Source organism: Myxocyprinus asiaticus, chromosome 9, assembly GCF_019703515.2.
Source record: "Myxocyprinus asiaticus isolate MX2 ecotype Aquarium Trade chromosome 9, UBuf_Myxa_2, whole genome shotgun sequence".
Classification (NCBI taxonomy): domain Eukaryota; kingdom Metazoa; phylum Chordata; class Actinopteri; order Cypriniformes; family Catostomidae; genus Myxocyprinus; species Myxocyprinus asiaticus.
The window spans coordinates 29,485,972-29,505,033 of NC_059352.1; the positions used below are offsets into that span (position 1 = coordinate 29,485,972).

The window sequence follows — 19,062 nt, forward strand, 5'->3', positions numbered from 1 at the left end:
TAATTATGCTGCCTCATAAGACATTTCATATGTATTATTTGTGCGTGCTGGTTTAACGTCAGATTCACTAAAGGAATTATGCAAACTCGTGGCTGTTTTTTTGCTATTCTGATTTTGCGGGCTGGTTCTGAGTGCTCTACAGCGGAGGATGCAGAAGTCCACCATGATCTGACTAACACACGCTGCTGGGACAGCGTCACTGTGATCTAGACACCTGGATCATCTCTTTAACATGCTGAGGTGCACTTGACTACACTGCACATCTGTACGTCTCCATCATTTGGTGAATTGTGATCAAAAGAAAATTCATAAAAATGAAGGGGAGCTTGTTATTAAAACAGGTGTGACATCTGATTAACAAAAACTGACACAGATTAGAAAAATGTAATCTGCAAACTGTTGCACGGCGATAATCACTTGTGGTAATACGAACAATCTGTTTTAACACTTTAAAATTAAGCACGCTAAAGAATATTATGAAAGCCAGAAGATGCGCTCCGCATTAATTCCATCTTTTTTTATTTTTTGCAAGAAGTGTTTATAAATATATTTAACATTTATATTATGCTGATTTTTAACCGATTTGTATTGGTTTTCCAGAAAAAAATTACTATATCGCAATATATATCGTTATCGTGATATAAAATTTCTCATATCGAGATATGAGTTTGGTCATCGCCCACCCCTAAGCGTGGATAAGAAATAGATCAATATAATTCCTTTTCTGCTATAAATATTCACTTCCACTTTGTTTTTGATTATTTGGCTTCTTCGTGCATATCGTCTCCTACTGGGCAGGGAGGAAAATGTATAGGAAAAAAGGACTTAAATTTGATCTTTTTCTCACCAACACTTATCACTTCTGAAGACATGGATTAAACCACTGGAGTCACATGGATTGCTTTTATGCTGCCTTCATATGCTTTTTGGACCTTCAAAGATCTGGCCACAATTCACTTGCTTTGTATGGACCTACAGAGCTGAGATAGTGTGTTCTAAAAATCTTTGTTTGTGTTCAGCATAAGAAAGAAAGTCATACACATCTGGGATGGCATGAGGGTGAGTAAAAAAATTTAGAATTTTCATTTTTGGGTGAAACATTCCTTTAATATTTCTGTTAAGAGTTGCTTACATTTTAATGAGATGCAACCAGTTATTCTCACATCAGTGATTTATTTTCCTTGAAGCCGCAAATATGCCAATATGCATGTGCGTTGCAAACAACACCTTTGCCAGATAATATGAAAGACCAAGTTACTCTTTTGGAAAAGGTGTGCATTCTTTGAATGCCACTATTTCTAATGGTTAACTTATATTAGTCCTAATAATGACGTTCCTTGGTAATCTCCTGGAAGGTCTGAAAAATAACAACACATGGTCCTTCCTTACATGTAGGACATATGTAAAGCTTTTACGTTTCTTATGTGATTATCTCATAACTGTTAACCTTTTTTAAATACTTTTGTGAGTTGATATACTTTGCATATTTGTATATTGACGTGTAAGTGCAAATGGACACGGAAATGGTCATACCTCTTTGAGAATAAATAAATTAAAAAATCGTTAAACCTAATGGTTTCTGTCAATCTCCAACGCGATAGATGGCGCACTACCTATTGTCCCGTTCCACTCGCCTCGCGGAGGAATATAACCACTGTGTTGAGTGACGCAGAAAAGCACTGGACGATCGGAGCTGCTCAGACGTACAACAACTTAAACAAACAGTCAACAGTCCCGACTTTTGGCAAAATACCACCGTCTGCAAACAGATGCGGGATAAGCGACTGAAAAGACCGCGTTTGCACTGATGCATTCGGCTACAACATCTCTAACTTTGCAGTGTTTTTAGTCAGCGCATAACCAAGATCGTCTGTCTGGAGTCGATATTGCTGCTCCTGTAACGGACTGATCCACGCTTCTTATTCACATTTCACAGCATGACATGTAGATAAGCATCCGATACTTTGATGGGGCTCCTGAGGATCATGATGCCACCCAAGTTCCAGCTCCTGGCTGTTCTGGCGTTTGGAGTGGCGATGCTTTTTATTGAGAACCAGATTCAGAAGCTGGACGAGTCTCGGGCAAAGCTGGGTAAGACTGCAGCTGTATCTCAAAACCTAGTGAGCTGCCTATCGAGACATCACTTTGGGCAATCATAGGCTTGTTCGATTTTAGTTCAGTTTTTGGGCATCGATTGGAATGCGCCTATGATGGCAAAAATGCTGTCTAGGTATCCTGCTCACCAGGTTATAACACAGCCTGCTGCTGTTTCTCCTTGCACACTACAATATATAAAAAACACAACTCCAAGACTTTTCGGCCTGATTTACAGAGAGAGCATTTGCCTTGCACGATCAGTAATGACAAAATATATCAATCTAATTCTCTCAATGATTCAGATAATGAATGCCAGCACAGGGCATGTTGCAACTGATCCGATTTTACTCACCAAGCTGCCTTTGTTTATAATCAGCTTATACACATTTATGCTTATATACTCAATTTGTAAGACAGGTACATAGCTTATTGGTAGATTTGTTCAAAAGAAGCAAACACGGTTAATTTATGCTCAAGGAGCCTTTGTCTTGTCCTTTCTTGTCTTGTCTTATGTTCGTGAACACTAGCTTCCTAAAGACTGACTTTTCTTAATACTGACTCCAGACAGAGTCTTTGAACAGCTGAATGTGCAGTCCTAGATGCTTTGCTGTCACATGTCCCTCAACCGTGTCAGACTATGCATCAAGTCTGCAAAACAAATGTATATGTGACTGGTACCTGGGTTGAAACATTTGTAATATTTGTGTTTTGACCACTGAATAAAAAGCACAGCAGAATGCAAGTGAATTCATATTTTGTATAGTTGTTAAAACAAGTATACACTGATCAGCCACAACATTAAAACCAAGTGGCTGATATTGTGTAGGTCCCCCTCCTGCTGCAAAAACAGGGCCAACCCGCATCTCAGAATTGCATTCTGAGATGCTGTTCTTCTTAACACAGTTGTACAGGGTGGTTATCTGAGTAAGGATAGACTTTGTCAGTTCGAACCATTCTGGCCATTCTCTGTTTACCTCTCTCATCAACAAGGCATTTCCATCCACAGAACTGCACCTCACTGGATGTTTTTTTTTTTTGGCACCATTCTGAGTAAATTCTAGAGACTGTTGCGTGTGAGAATCCTAGGAGATCAGCAGTTACAGAAATACTCAAACCAGCACGTCTGGCACCAACAATCATCCATGCAATTATCTAATCAGCCAACCGTGTGGCAGCAGTGCAGTGCATAAAATCATACAGATATGGGTCAGGAGCCTCAGTTAATGTTCACATCAACCATCAATGGGGAAAAATGTGATCTTAGTGATTTGGACCGTGCCATGATTGTTTGTGCCAGACGGGCTGGTTTCTTTTGAGTCTACAGCTTGAAACACAACGTGCCCAGTGTTTTCCAATTCCTGAACAAAGGACTCTTATGAACTGGCTCTTTTGAATCTACGGCACGAAACACACAGCTCGCCCAGTGTTGTCCAATTGCCGAACGAATGACTCTTATTAGCCGGTTCTTTTAAATCTGCAGGATGAAACACAGAGCATGCCCATTGTTTTCGGATTCCTGAATGAACAATACTAATGAGCTGGTTCTTTCAAATCTACAGTGCGAAACACACAGTGCGCTCAGTGTTTTCCATTTCCCGAACTAATGACACTAATGAGTTGTAGGAGTGGGCTATATGACCAAAATCTTATATCACGATATGAGAAATTTTATATCATGATAACGATATTTAAGCAGTATCACACGAGCAAGAGTGCGATATGGCCCTACATCAGCACTGCTGTGATTCGTTTTAAGTGCTGATTTAGGGCCATATAGCACGATTGCGAGTGTGATATTGTTTATATTCAACAGTTCAATGAACAAGTAAATTTTAAAAAATGAGGAAAAACTGAGTGCAGTCACAAAACGCATTTGTGCATGGAACTACATTCTTACGCGACAGATCAGAATCTGCCATTGCTGGTTCAAACCAAATGATGCGTCCAAGCCTTCGTTAGTAATTCAAAAATGTCACTTCAGAAATAGTATCACAGCTTATGCTGTTTCTGCCAAGTTATTGGATAAACAAGGATGGATGGATGGATGTGTGTGTGTGTGTGTGTGTGAGAGAGAGAGAGAGAGAGAGAGAGAGACACGGAGCGTGTGCGATCACCTGTTGCCACACCCAAGCAGAGATGCTGTCAGCTTTCTGAAGATCAGCTTCCTCAGTGGAAAAATAGCCGTCCAAGCGGGGGTAATTCTATCTATTTCGCGGTAGCCGGTGCGCAAGAGTCGATCACTATAGAAACCGCAATGTCCTCCATTTTAAACAGTGTGTCCACTCCAATGTGGAAAGTCCGATAAGAGGTAATTGCCTTCAGTTTGTGTAATTAATCAGTCTGTGTTGGCTCATCACAGCTGTGATGAGCCATAATGCTGAAGTTGTTCAATTAAAGCTATTTCCTAGCTTTAGTAGTAGTAATAGAAGAGATCATATAGTGCTTTATGTAAACACTGGCTGACGTGGATTCACTTCACGTCACCTAACTTACACATAAAAATGATCTTTTGCCACCACCTGCTGGCTAACTTATGTAATGTAAAGATACATGTAAAAAAAAAAAAAGACAAACCGTAGCGCTTAACAAATCTGCACTGCTCATACACTTTAGTTTAGAACGGCACGAACACAAGCGAAGTGATACACACAGTGAAGCGTCCGAGTGCTGATGTTGTCAGACTATCAGTGCTCATGGAATGTCTCTCGTCCAATCAGATTCGAGGACTGGAACTAACTGTTGTATGTATATGTGTGTGTGTGTATATATATAATATATATATATATCACAATATAGTAATTTAATATATTAAATAACCATATTGTAATGCCTGTAAAAACCAGTCAGTGAATTAAATTCTTTATAAATGAAATGTACTTTGTGACAAGGAGGGCGTGGCCAGGCTGTGATGGTGCACGGCCGGCGCTGAATCAGCTGATCAGCTGATCAGCGGGAGAACGAGATAAAGGGGAGCCAGAGACGCCAGTTCAAGAGAGAGATGGCCGTAGCTGCTACCCTGGCAGATGGCAGCGGCGAGGACTCCGCAACAGCGCATCCCTCCTCCCTCCTGGGTTTCGGCACCACTGTAACAGTATAAGGATAGGCAATGAGGAAACGGAAAGCGGTTGAACAGTAAACGTAAATTTAATGTAAAAACTCAAACTTAAAACAACATAAAACAAACACAGACACACATGCAACGCGGTCACGTTCGTCTCTCTCTCTCTCTCTCGAACTGGCGTCTCCGGCTCCCATTTATCTCACTCTCCCGCTGATCAGTTGATTCAGCACCGGCTGTGCCCTCCTCATCACATACTACTTATATAATTTGTAACCAGACAAATAGGCCTATAGTCAAAGAAAAAAAAGTAAAATAAAACAACAACAAAAAAACACTCAACTTGTTTTTAAAAATCAGCCTTACGAAAAATTTCACATTATGCCACATTTCAATCCGATATGTTGTTAACCAATATTATTATTTTATTTAGATTTTCACAAAGCAAATAATACATAAGTTAAAAAAAAATCAGAAAATACTTAAATATAAACACTTCTTGCAAAAAATTGAGGTGCTAAAACAGATTGCTTGTATTACGACTACGAGTGATTATCGTCTTTTGACACAGTTTGCACATTACATTTTTCTGCTCTGTGATGGCTTTTGTGAACCCACACCACAGATGTTGCACCTGTTTTAATAACGAATGAATTCTCTTCATTTTCATGCCTTGTTTGGGAGTCGTTCTGTTCTGTGGAGATGTCTTCATCCATTATGGTTTTTACTGGGTCAAAAATTGAGTAGCGCGAGTGATCCCGCTCTGCCCTCTCCTGTCTGTGGAGCACAAATATCTCGAAGCCTACTGGGTCTACGCGCACTTTTGTGCTCCAGAAATAGCGCGCACCACATTAACTTGAAATACAGATGCGCGTGTCAGATGAGAAACATATTTAATGTTTGAATGTTGATTGACACTTTATATCATCGCCAGGATATACAGCTTTGGAAAAAATTAAGAGACCACTGCAAAATTATCAGTTTCTCTGGATTTACTATTTATAGTTATGTGTTTGAGTAAAATGAAAATTTTTGTTTTATTCTATAAAGTACTGACAACATTTCTCCCAAATGCCAAATAAAAATGTTGTCATTTAGAGCGTTTATTTGCAGAAAAGGACAACTGGTCAAAATAACAAAAAAGGTGTTTTCAGACCTCAAATAATGCAAAGAAAACACGTTCATATTCATTTTTTAAACAGCACAAAACTAATGTTTTAACTTAGGAAGAGTTCAGAAATCAATATTTGGTGGAATAACCTTGATTTTCCATCACCGCTTTCATGCGTCTTGGCATGCTCTCTACCAGTCTTTCACATTGCTGTTGGGTGACTTTATGGCACTCCTAGGTTGAGTTGCACCATAAATAGGGATGCAGCGATCCAATACCGGTGGTTTTTAACCGGATCAGGTGTAGGTCTGATAAGCCCGATTCCAAATCCAAAGCTGTCTATTAGTAATGGTTCTTGCTGTCAAGCTCTAAAAATTACATAAGAGCAATAAAAGCACCATTAAAGTAGTCCATATGACTCATGCATTTTCAAATTCTCTTGAAGACAAACAATAGCTTTGTGAATCGCAAAAGGATGCATTTTATAACTAAATATATAGTCAGCATGCACAGCCCGTTTCAGTGAATGCACGCTGTTGACACACTCATATAGCACCCATGGGGTTATCATGATGCGCTAATGTTTTCAGCTCTCAGAGCATATGTTAGCGCAACACACAAACAACATCTCGGATGTAGATGCAAAAAAGGTAGTTTAGCTTATAACATGCATCGAGAACGGTATTTCACCAGATTTTTAATAAGAAGCGTAGTTGAATATAAGAATTGCGCACAATTCTTCAAACATGGCTCTTGACATTTGGAAGTTTTTAACCCACAGCTGGTCTTTAAAATTGGTTCTCACAATCCGCCAGAACAGTTTTGAGCGTGGGCGGTCCCAGCTGTGTGGAGGCTGGTGGCATATGGGTATTGCACTCATTTCAGCCCTCATTATATCAGATATTACACTTGTTCTGTGGCATCTCCGGGCAACATTTAATAAAACGAGGTACCATTGCTCAAGTCCTACAAATAAAACTCTCCCTGAAGCAAGGAGGTCATTTAGCTACTCCATGACAAGGCGGCTCCCTCAAGATAAAGCGCATGATATAGTTGATGTAAGCGTTTGATGGAAACCCAGCTAACATTTAAATGGAAACCCAGCTAGTGAGTGTGTCTCGGGCAATGTGCCCGTATCTCTCACACTTGGCTCACCACTTGCGGATTAAGTCACCATTCTCTGTACAGTAAATACACTTCGTGTTTATTATGCCTGGGACATGAGTTGCGCATTACAAATAGCAGTCTTGTGCTGTCTGCTTCTACTAAAGTGTGGTTTGTTGCCTGAACAGCTGAGGTTGTGCTTCCTTTCCCCTGCTGATTGGAACTCGTAAAAACATGAAGGTGATGCTTTAAGCTTGAATTGCTCCAATGGTAGGAATAGGCCTATCCTGTAATACATTCCGGGGGCATGATTAATTGCTTAAATTTTTTATCATGTTATTTTTTTTTAATTAATCACACTAAATTGATGCGTTAAATGGACAGCCCTCACAGATATATTTTGGAAATCTCAAAAGAGCAAAAACAGAACCTGACGACAGGCAGCATTTACGTATAGTGACATCAACACACACGCCCCCTTAAAAATCAATGAATTAATAAACATGCCACTGTCTGTTACCAGTTCTAATTATGCTGCCATATTTAGCATTAAGCAAAGTTTTTGCATTATGGATGAGGAAATATTAATCGTAAGTCTATCAAGTGGAAAGTTAATTACATTGAAAGAAATGCAGCCGTTCTTGCCCTGTGATGGACTTCTGTTGAGGCTTAGGATGCCAGGACTGAGGAGTGAAATCTGATTTGCCCTGTGCAAGCTTTAAATTTATAGACAGTACACTATTCTTATTAGGTTGTCCCACATGACATGGTTCATTAGAAGATAGTAAAAACCCTCAGCCCCCCACTCCACTAAGTTACAAGCATCACTGTCAAGCTATAAATCTGGTGTTCAGCTGCTGCCAACAGACCTCTTATTGGTTTGTTCTTGTGCTGTGGATTAGCATCAGTTTTTTCTCATTCATCTACCAGCTGTGCAGCTCCTAAAGAGAAATAAGCAGAAGCGTATATGCAGAGTGACGAGATAGCCCTGCTTTAATAAGCCCATTTTGCACATAGTAGAATTATCTTAATGTCATTCTATTGGTAAAAAGATGAATGACTGTATTTTATCAATTTAATGCAAATGATATACAACATAATCACTCCGACATGCTGTACAAGTAGTTTGCCTCATTGGATTGTTAGAAATGCATTTGTGAGTCATGAAATAATGCACTGCAGACACGTGGCCTACCAAAATATTGAGAAAGAGACTATTTTTATAAGCATGAAATGAGGCATGTTTTTTTTTTGTGTGAAAGGATATTGACTTATACATTAAGGACTCAGCCTGTAGCTGAAGCTTTGCTCCAATCTCATTAAAAGTGAAGTGTGTAATTTTTGTTTTCTATATTAAAATATAGAACATATCAGTGGAAATTATATTAGTAAGGGACCGAAATTTGACACGGGACTGTGGGTATTGCGCACTATTGTAATCATTCCCGCAAGTTCCACATTGATAATGCGGGGGATTCCAGCACACTTCTATTCTCTCTTAAATGTAGCTGAGAATTAGTAAACCAATCCATTCAGTTAAAATTAAATCAATAATCTTGTTTTTGTATCAAACTGTAATTCGAGAAGCTGCACGAGTAAATCAGCTCTATCATGTCATTCTGTACCTCTTTCTCTTTCGTGCAGCTGTCAGCAGCGCGTTGTGAGCGCACAGTGCAAGTGCTTTTTTGCATAGATACTGAACTTAAGATGCTACAGATGAACCTTTTAAACCTGTTAATTTGACATGCAAATGGCATAATACCATGTCTCCATAAGCACGTGACGTGATAAAACTATCGTTTCTGTTTATAGGCTAATCATCAAAGTTGTCAACATTGCAAGCGTGTGACGTTGGAGCAATCTATTTTGCCACCTTTCGTATCGTGGCGCTCCCTTATTAGTCATAATGAAGCACATTTGACAAGAAAGGCAGAAAAAGCAAAAATGCTTTGTGTAATCTACCAGCTGCATGGTGAAGAGAGACACTTAAATACCTGTTACAGTTTTGCTCAAAAGTTTGCATACCCTGGCAGAAATTGACTGATCATGCAAAAAAACATGTATTTTATTTAAGGATAGTGATCATATGAAGCCATTTATTATCACATAGTTGTTTGGCTCCCTTTTAAATCATAATGATAACAGAAATCACCCAAATGGCCTTGATCAAAAGTTTACACACTCTTGAATGTTTGGCCTTGTTACAGACACACAAGGTGACACACACAGGTTTAAATGGCAATTAAAGTTTAATTTCCCACACCTGTCTTTTTTTAAAATTGCAATTAGTGTCTGTGTATAAATAGTCAATGAGTTTGTTAGCTCTCACGTGGATGCACTGAGCAGGCTAGATACTGAACCATGGGGAGCAGAAAATAACTGTCAAAAGATCTGTGTAACAAGGTAATGGAACTTTATAAAGATGGAAAATTATATAAAAAGATATCCAAAGCCTTGAAAATACCAGACAGTACTGTTCAATCACTTATTAAGAAGTGGAAAATTCGGGGATCTCTTGATACCAAGCCAAGGTCAGGTAGACCAAGAAAGATTTCAGCCACAACTGCCAGAAGAATTGTTCGGGATACAAAGAAAACCCCACAGGTAACCTCAGGAGAAATACAGGCTGCTCTGGAAAAAGACGGTGTGGTTGTTTCAAGGAGCACAATACGACGATACTTGAACAAAAATGAGCTGCATGGTCGAGTTGCCAGAAAGAAGCCTTTACTGTGCCAGTGCCACAAAAAAGCCCGATTACAATATACCTTGACACGCCTCGCAGCTTCTGGTACTCTGTAATTTGGGGTGACGAGACCAAAATAGAGCTTTATAGTCACAACCATAAGTGCTGTGTTTGGAGAGGGGTCAACAAGGCCTATAGTGAAAATAATACCATCCCCACTGTGAAGCATGGTGGTGGCTCACTGAAGTTTTGGGGGTGTGTGAGCTCTAAAGGCACGGGGAATCTTGTGAAAATTGATGGCAAGATGAATGCAGCATGTTATCAGAAAATACTGGCAGACAATTTGCATTCTTCTGCACAAAAGCTCAGCATGGGACGCTCTTGGACTTATCAGCATGACAATGACCCTAAACACAAGGCCAAGTTGACCCTCCAGTGGTTACAGCAGAAAAAGGTGAAGGTTCTGGAGTGGCCATCACAGTCTCCTAACTTTATCATCGAGCCACTCTGGGGAGATCTCAAGCATGCGGTTCATGCAAGATGACCAAAGACTTTGCATGACCTGGAGGCATTTGCCAAGACGAATGGGCAGCTATACCACCTGCAAGAAATTGGGGCCTCATAGACAACTATTACAAAAGACTGCATGCTGTCATTGATGCTAAAGGGGGCAATACACAGTATTAAGAACTAAGGGTATGCAGACTTTAGAACAGGGGTCATTTCATTTTTTTTCTTTGTTGCCATGTTTTGTTTTATTATTGTGCCATTCTGTTATAACCTACAGTTGAATATGAATCCCATAAGAAATAAAAGAAATGTGTTTTGCCTGCTCACTCATGTTTTCTTTAAAAATGGTACATATATTACCAATTCTCCAAGGGTATGCAAACATTTGAGCACAACTGTACATCTCTCATCTCTCTAGAGTTCCACTTCTATGTGGCCTATACAGGTGTGTCCTGAATCTACAGCACCATGGCAAAAGTACATTTGAAATCTGAATTGAATTGTGAAAGAATTAAACTGGGTGCCGCGAAATAACAGGCCTATACAAAGACAACAAATAGATAACACATCTTTGTGAAAGAAGTAATTCACCCAAAAATTATAATTCTTTTACCATTTACTCACCCTTATGCCATCTTAAACTCTTATGACTTTTTCTTCTGTGGAACACAAACAGATACAGTGCATCCGGAAATTATTCACAGCGCTTCATTTTTTCCACATTTTATGTTACAGCCTTATTCCAAAATTGATTAAATTCATTATTTTCCTTAAAATTCTACAAACAATACCTCATAATGACAACGTGAAAGAAGTTTGTTTGAAATCTTTGCAAATTTATTAAAAATAAAAAATGGAAAAAAAAAAATCACATGTACATAAGTATTCACAGCCTTTGCCATAACACTCAAAATTGAGCTCGGGTGCATCCTGTTTCCACTGATCATCCTTGAGATGTTTCTACAACTTGATTGGAGTCCACCTGTGGTAAATTCAGTTGATTGGGAAAGGCACACACCTGTCTATATAAGGTCCCACAGTTAACAGTGCATGTCAGAGCACAAACCAAGCCATGAAATCCAAGGAATTTTCTGTAGACCTCCGAGACAGGATTGTATCGAGGCACAGATCTGGGGAAGGGTACAGAAAAATTTCTGCAGCATTGAAGGCCCCAATGAGCACAGTGGCCTCCATCATCCGTAAATGGAAGAAGTTTGGAACTACCAGGACTCTTCCTAGAGCTGGCCGCCCGGCCAAACTGAGCGATTGGGGGAGAAGGGCCTTAGTCAGGGAGGTGACCAAAAACCCAATGGTCACTCTGACAGAGCTCCAGCGTTTCTCTGAAAGAGGAGAACCTTCCAGAAGAACAACCATCTCTGCAGCACTCCACCAATCAGGCCTGTATGGTAGAGTGGCCAGACGGAAGCCACTCAGTAAAAGGCACATGACAGCCTGCCTGGAGTTTGCCAAAAGGTACCAGAAGGACTCTCAGACCATGAGAAACAAAATTCTCTGGTCTGATGAAACAAAGATTGAACTCTTTGGCCTGAATGGCAAGCGTCATGTCTAGAGGAAACCAGGCACCGCTCATCACCTGGCCAATACCATCCCTACAGTGAAGCATGGTGGTGGCAGCATCATGCTGTGGGGATGTTTTTCAGTGGGAGGAACTGGGAGAGTAGTCAGGATCGAGGGAAAGATGAATGCAGCAATGTACAAAGACATCCTTGATGAAAACCTGCTCCAGAGCACTCTGGACCTCAGACTGGGGCAAAGGTTCATCTTCCAACAGGACAACGACCCTAAGCACACGGCCAAGATAACAAAGGAGTGGCTCCGGGACAACTCTGTGAATGTCCTTGAGTGGCCCAGCCAGAGCCTAGACTTGAACCCGATTGAACATCTCTGGAGAGATCTGAAAATGGCTGTGCACCGACGCTCCCCATCTAACCTGATGGAGCTTGAGAGGTCCTGCAAAGAAGAATGGGAGAAACTGCCCAAAAATAGGTGTGCCAAGCTTGTAGCATCATACTCAAAAAGACTTGAGGCTGTAATTGGTGCCAAAGGTGCTTCAACAAATTATTGAGCAAAGGCTGTGAATAATTATGTACATGTGATTTTTATTTTGATTTTTTTATACATTTTTCAAAGATTTCAAACAAACGTCTTTCACGTTGTCATTATGGGGTATTGTTTGTAAAATTTTGAGGAAAATAATGAATTTAATCCATTTTGGAATAAGGCTGTAACATAAAATGTTGAAAAAATGAAGCGCTGTGAATACTTTCCGGATGCGCTGTATTTTGATGGAGAAATTATGTAAATACAGTGCCCTCCATAAGTACTGAGACAGTGAGATACTTTTCATAATTTTGGCTCTGTACTCCACCTCAATGCATTTGAAATGAAGCAATGAATATGTGATTGAAGTGCAGACTGTCGGCTTTATTTGAAGTTATTTACATCCAAATTGGGTGAACGGATTAGGATATACACCATGATTGATACACAGACCCCTATTTCATTCCATGCTCAAATGTAATTGGACAATCGACTGAGAAGCTGTTTTATGGCCAAACTGTTCCAAGTTTATTTCATTAAAAAATAAGCAGTTGAAAGTTCTGGAGCTGATTCCAAATGTGGAATTTGCATTTGGAAGCCTTTGCTCTAAACTGTCATTATGATGTCCAAAGAGGTGTCAATGCAGGTAAAGCTGGCCATCATTGGGCTGAAAAAAACAAACAAAAACAAAACAAATACATCAGAGAGAGAGCAGAAATCTTTGGAGTGGCCAAATTAACAATTTAGTATATTCTTAAAATGAAAGAACACACTGGTGAGCTCAGCAACACCGAAAGGCCTGGACAGCGACGGAAGACAACTGTGGTGGAGGATCACAAAATTCTTTCCTTGGTGAAGAAAAACCACTTCACAACATCAAGCCAAGTCAAGAACACTCTACAGTAGGTGGGTGTATCATTGTCAAAGTCTGCAATCAAGAGAAGATTTCATGAAAGGAAATACAGGGGGTTAACCAGAAGGTGCAAACCACTGGTAAGCCTCAAGAATAGGAAGGCCAGATTAGACTGTCAGAAAAAAAAGCCTGCCAAGTTCTGGAACACTTTTCTTTGGACTGATAAAACTAAGATGAGAATCAGCATCATACCAGAATCAGGGGAAGAGAAGTGTGTTGAAAAGGGAAGGAGCAGCCCCTGAACGAAGCATACCACATCACCTGTGGAACATGGTGGATTCAGTGTTATTGCATGGGCATGCAATGGAACTGGGTCACTAGTAGAGTTTCCACTAAGAAATTATGATGCCGGCCGATGTGTTTTGCAATGTAAATGCGATGGACTATGCGTAATAATGCAATACAGGCTAATTTATGACACATTCAAGTCAACTGAACTATAAATGTTTGTTCATTATAACTGCTTTTTCATAAAAATAAAAAAGGCCTTCACAGGGCTCCAGACTGCGACTAAAATGGTCACAAATGCGACCAAAAATAATTTATTGCGACAATAATTTAAAATCTAGTCGTTCATATGCGGTTTCATTAGATATCATCTTGTGAGTTATTGAATACATCTTTAGAGCATGCACCAGTTTGTCTCGCAATGCTTTTCACCTGTTCTGTTTCTGATGAGCTCGCTGCACTGCATGCAACAACAAACCCAGCACGAGAGAGTCCTGAACCACCCGAAAAGAACTGAGGGTTTGAACTCAGGAGCTCAGGTTAGAAATTTGAATCAGATTCACTTTCTTAGCGAATCAGCCATCAGTGTCCTCGCATCTGAGAGTGGAGACATTTCAAAATAAGAGTCCCAAGTGTATTTCAGGCTTCTATATAATTAAAAGTCCTGTATTGTGTACCACTTTTTTCTTCTTCTGTTAATTATTGATTGGGATTGGAGTAGCACAATAAACTGCATCTGGAATTTCTTTCAGTTTGCACTCTTGTTGTCTCTATGCCCTGGCCATTCGGTATCCGTAAAGAAAGACTAAGGCAATATAATTGTATTTATTTTTTTATTATATATATTTATATGATATAAAAAAAAATATATATATATATATATATATATATATATATATATATATATATATATTATGAGATCAAGCTTTTGACACTTAGGACAATTGAGGGACATGTACATAACTATTACACAAGGTGCAAACATTCATTGATGCTCGAGAAGACAACACACTACTATATGCGTACTATACTTTATATAATTATCTGTGATGTAGATTCTGAAGGGAAGTACTAAATAAAACAATCTTTTATCTCTTATATTTGTATAAATTATGAAAAGGGTGTGAACATTTGAGACAAAAGGGAATGCAAACTGATCTTCTCAACAATATATTCTGTTTATTAAACCTCTGATTATTGGGGGCCTGGGTAGCTCAGCAAGTAAAGAAGCTGACTACCACCCCTGGTGTCGCGAGTTTGAATCCAGGGCGTGCTGAGTGACTCCAGCCAGGTTTCCTAAGCAACAAAATTGGCCTGGTTGCTAGGGATGGTAGAGTCACATGGGGTTAACCTCCTTATGATCGCTATAAAGTGGTTCTCGCTCTCGGTGGGGTGCATGGTGAGTTGTGCATGGATGCCGTGGAGAAGAGCGTGAAGCCTCCACATGCGCTATGTCTCAGCGTTAGCACGCTCAACAAGCCACATGATAAGGTGCGTGGATTGACGGTCTCAACTGAGATTCGTCCTCTGCCACCCGGATTGAGGCGAGTCACTATGCCACCACGAGGACTTAGAGCGCATTGGGAATTGGGCATTCCAAATTGGGGAGAAAAAACCCTCCCAATTAATGGGCTATCAGCTGTCTTCCTTTTCTTCAGCTTTCTATCTAGTTTCTGAACAGCAATCTAAATCGAGCAACTCTGTGATTTGGCAACTAAAAACTGCCATTTGGCTCCTTAATGTTTCAGTTTAGGAGCCAATAGCTCCTACCTCATTTTTTTAGTCTGGAGCCCTGCATCATGAAATTAGTGTCTAATAATAATAATAATAAAAAATAATAATAATAATAATTAAAAAATAAAATAAAAAAAAACATTCAACAATGGGGCAAAACTAAACTAAACAGCAATTTGCCACATACCTTTTCATTTATAAATAAATATTAAAATAACAAATCGTTTGGTTATGTCATACAATTTATCTTGGCTAATTACCTTCGCTAATTTTCTTGGCCTAAACTATTTACATCCTATTTATCCATAGCACAAAAGCACATTGCTGCCAAAGTGAAGTCAAATATGTCCAGTGTTTCTCTGCAACCTGAGATTCACATTAGCCTGGTGTCCTTCTCTCCAGAAGACAGCAACACAAGGTTATAATGCAAATCTGAAGTGAGAAGCTTCACTGTGGGTACGCAAGATGGGAATAATGCAGGCTTATGTTAGTATGTGGGATAGTCATGGATAAGGACTCCACAAGGTTCGGGAAAGTTTAAACCTCTGTGGCAGCGAAGCGCAATTATCAATGCATGGCATCACACTGTACACTTGTGGATTCAATAAAAGGGGTTGCTGATGCATCATGCTAATTTTTTCACTGGACATTGCATCTGACAATGTTTGAATTTGTCGGACAGTAGGATATTTTGGCTTATGGAAACCCTGGTCACTAGTTTTTTTGTTTGTTGTTATGACTGCTGACAAAGCAGCAGGATGAATGCTGAAGTGTTCAGGGCCATACCATCTGCTAAGTTTCAGCCACATGCTGCAAAACTGAAAGGATTGCGCTATACATTACTGATGGACTGTGACCCAAAACATACTATGAAAGCAACCAGAAAGCTTTTCAAGGCAATGAAGTAGAATATTCTTCAATGGCAAAGTCAGTCACCTGACCTCAAACCAATTGAACATGCAGTTCACTTGAAGACAAAACTGAAAACAGAAAGACCCACTTACAAGCAGGAACTTAAGACTGCAGTAACGGCCTGACAATGCATCACTAGGAAGGAAACCCAGAATTTGGTGATGTCTATGGGTTCCAGACTTCAGACAATCATTCACTGCAAAGGATTTTCAACCAAGTATTAAGAATATTCATTTTATTTAGGATTGTTAGTTTGTCCCATTACTTTTCAGCGCCTGAAAATGACGGAGTCTGTCTATAAAACGTGCTGTAATTCCTAAACCGTTCACCCCATTTGGATGTAAATCAGTCTGCTCTTCAATCACATTGATTGCTTAATTTCAAATTTATTGCGGTGATATACTGTGCCAAAATTATGACAAGTATCTCACTGTCCCAATAGTTAGGGCACTGTATATCCTAACAATGCAAGTCTATGGGGTCCAGCACTTCCAAGCTCAAATAAGGAAAAAAAATGCAGCATAAAGGTAATCCACAAAACTTCATTGTTTTAACCCGTGTCTTCTAAAGCGTTACGATCGGTTTGGTGTGAGAACAGACCCAAATGTAACTCGTTTTTCGCTATAAATCTTGCCATCTGCAGATTTGAAGCTTGATTGCACTTCCTCATGCTTGTCACATGCGCAGAGCTGTATTCGTTTTCTAATACTATTCATTTCTTTCTGTTTAAAAGTTTAGTTATTAGCAACAAAATCACTTAAGTGTACCTTCAAAGCACTTTATTATAACAGATTATAATAAACAGTCTTTTTCAAATATCTCAGCAAATGTGTTATAAAAAATTGAGAGAGGTCTGTGTCTGCAGTGTTCATGCCTAACTGTTTACAGATGTATAGATTGGGTGTCCTTGTTAGCAGGTGATCCTTTCCCATGCCTTGCAGGACTGAGGGACAAATTTGTTACCCGTACGCCCAGGGCTGAGTGGCTGATAGCAGAGCTCTCTAAATAGGAGACCTTGCTCTGATGACTTTTAAATGGAGTGATTTATTCTGTTTGTCATTACCGCAGCACCTCTTATCCGTTTGCCTTGTATTCATGCCATGCTCTGAGAATTTCAAAGTGGACTTCATGTTGTTTGACTAGATGCAGAACAGGTCTAGCTGATGACAATGCAATACTTTTTTGTCTGCTTTGCTTTTCTGTCATGTAAATAGACACTTGCTGGCAAAACAGTGCCTGTGGGATTTAATGGGAAGTGACACAACATTTGGATTTTTTAAAAAAACATTTTTTAATTAAAACAATTTAAATGAATTTATATATATATATATATATGTATATATATAAACAATTAAGTAAAAACATTTATAGATTTCCTAATGAAAAGCCAAATTACAAAGGAGTAGTTCACTCAAAAATTATCATTTTTCAGACTGTTACAATATCTGTAACACTAAACCTAAAATTGAAATAAGTTATTCGAAATGAAGTTACTCTTAACAATTTCCGATTATCAGTGATAGCAGGATTTCTACAGCAATCTTCATGATCTATCTATCTGTGTGTGTGTTCCAATGTGCAAGAAATCAGTTAAATTCAGCTTTTCACAAATTGCTTTCAGGCATCAATCAGAAAAAATAAAAAAAAATAAAAAAATACATATAGGGGTCAATTCCATTTGCCAGAGATTATCCTGCAACCTGCTGGCACTCTATTGCCATGGGAACTGCTAAATTGGTTTAGAAGTTGCCCACACTTTGTTCAATTGCACACAAGCAATTACATTTCTCTAAAGGCCTACCTAAACCTGATATCACTGACATTCAAACCTGACATCCTGCCTATAAGAGACAGGATGTCTCTTTGTCATGTTAGTTTCACAGTTTTTTCTTTACCAACTGCAAGTGCAATGACCCACTTGACCCAAATACAAAAAGTCAAGGGCTTCAAAAGAGCAGTGGATGTGACATGACCTAAATGAAGTGATTTTTCCATGCAATCATATTAAAAATTATTATGATATTCTCACTACCAATGCTGCCAAAATGAACATTTGTAATCGTTGTCTCACCCTTTTGTTGTTCCAAACCAGTTGCCTTTCTTCAGTGAAACACAAAAGGAGATGTTTGGCAGAATGTTAGCCTTAGTCATTTTTTAATGCATCTTTTATTCAGATAATGAGAGTGAATATAACTAAGGCTAACATATCTTTTTGCGTTCTTCTAACAAAAAAGGTCAGATTAAAATTGCAATTTAGGAAAAATGTTTTCTGTTGCCTTTTTTTTTTTTTTGTCTTTATCTGGAACTCATCACACAAAATAATTTGTTAATGATGGAATGAGAGTTTGATAACCAGTGAGTATTTTTGTAGAGGCATAGACTGAGCAGATTTTATTTTGTTATTGATAATAGACATATTGACCTACTTTCTGCTTTTGAAAAATTCAGCAAACCGCTACATGTTTGTCTAGTATGATCTTCAGTGTCTTGTATGCAGCTCTGGCATACAAAGCCTAGCCACAGTTAACAATTTAACATTAGCTTGTTAATTCAACGTAGCTGTTAATGATTCATACCTAGATGTTAATGGCACTATCTGTGGTCTTATTTGCTGCTCATTAAAAATTACAAAAAGGCATATCTTAACATAA

General features: G+C 39.1%; 1 protein-coding gene across 1 annotated transcript in view; it reads left to right on the plus strand.

Moving 5' to 3' along the window:
- The first annotated feature begins 1,660 nt into the window (after nucleotides 1-1,660).
- Nucleotides 1,661-19,062, plus strand: part of hs2st1b (heparan sulfate 2-O-sulfotransferase 1b) — a 146,640-nt gene continuing 129,238 nt past the window's right edge. The window contains exon 1 of the mRNA XM_051707510.1: nucleotides 1,661-2,091. Within this exon, the coding sequence (XP_051563470.1) occupies nucleotides 1,968-2,091 (124 nt within the window). The 5' untranslated portion in view covers nucleotides 1,661-1,967. The remainder of the gene's footprint in view (nucleotides 2,092-19,062) is intronic.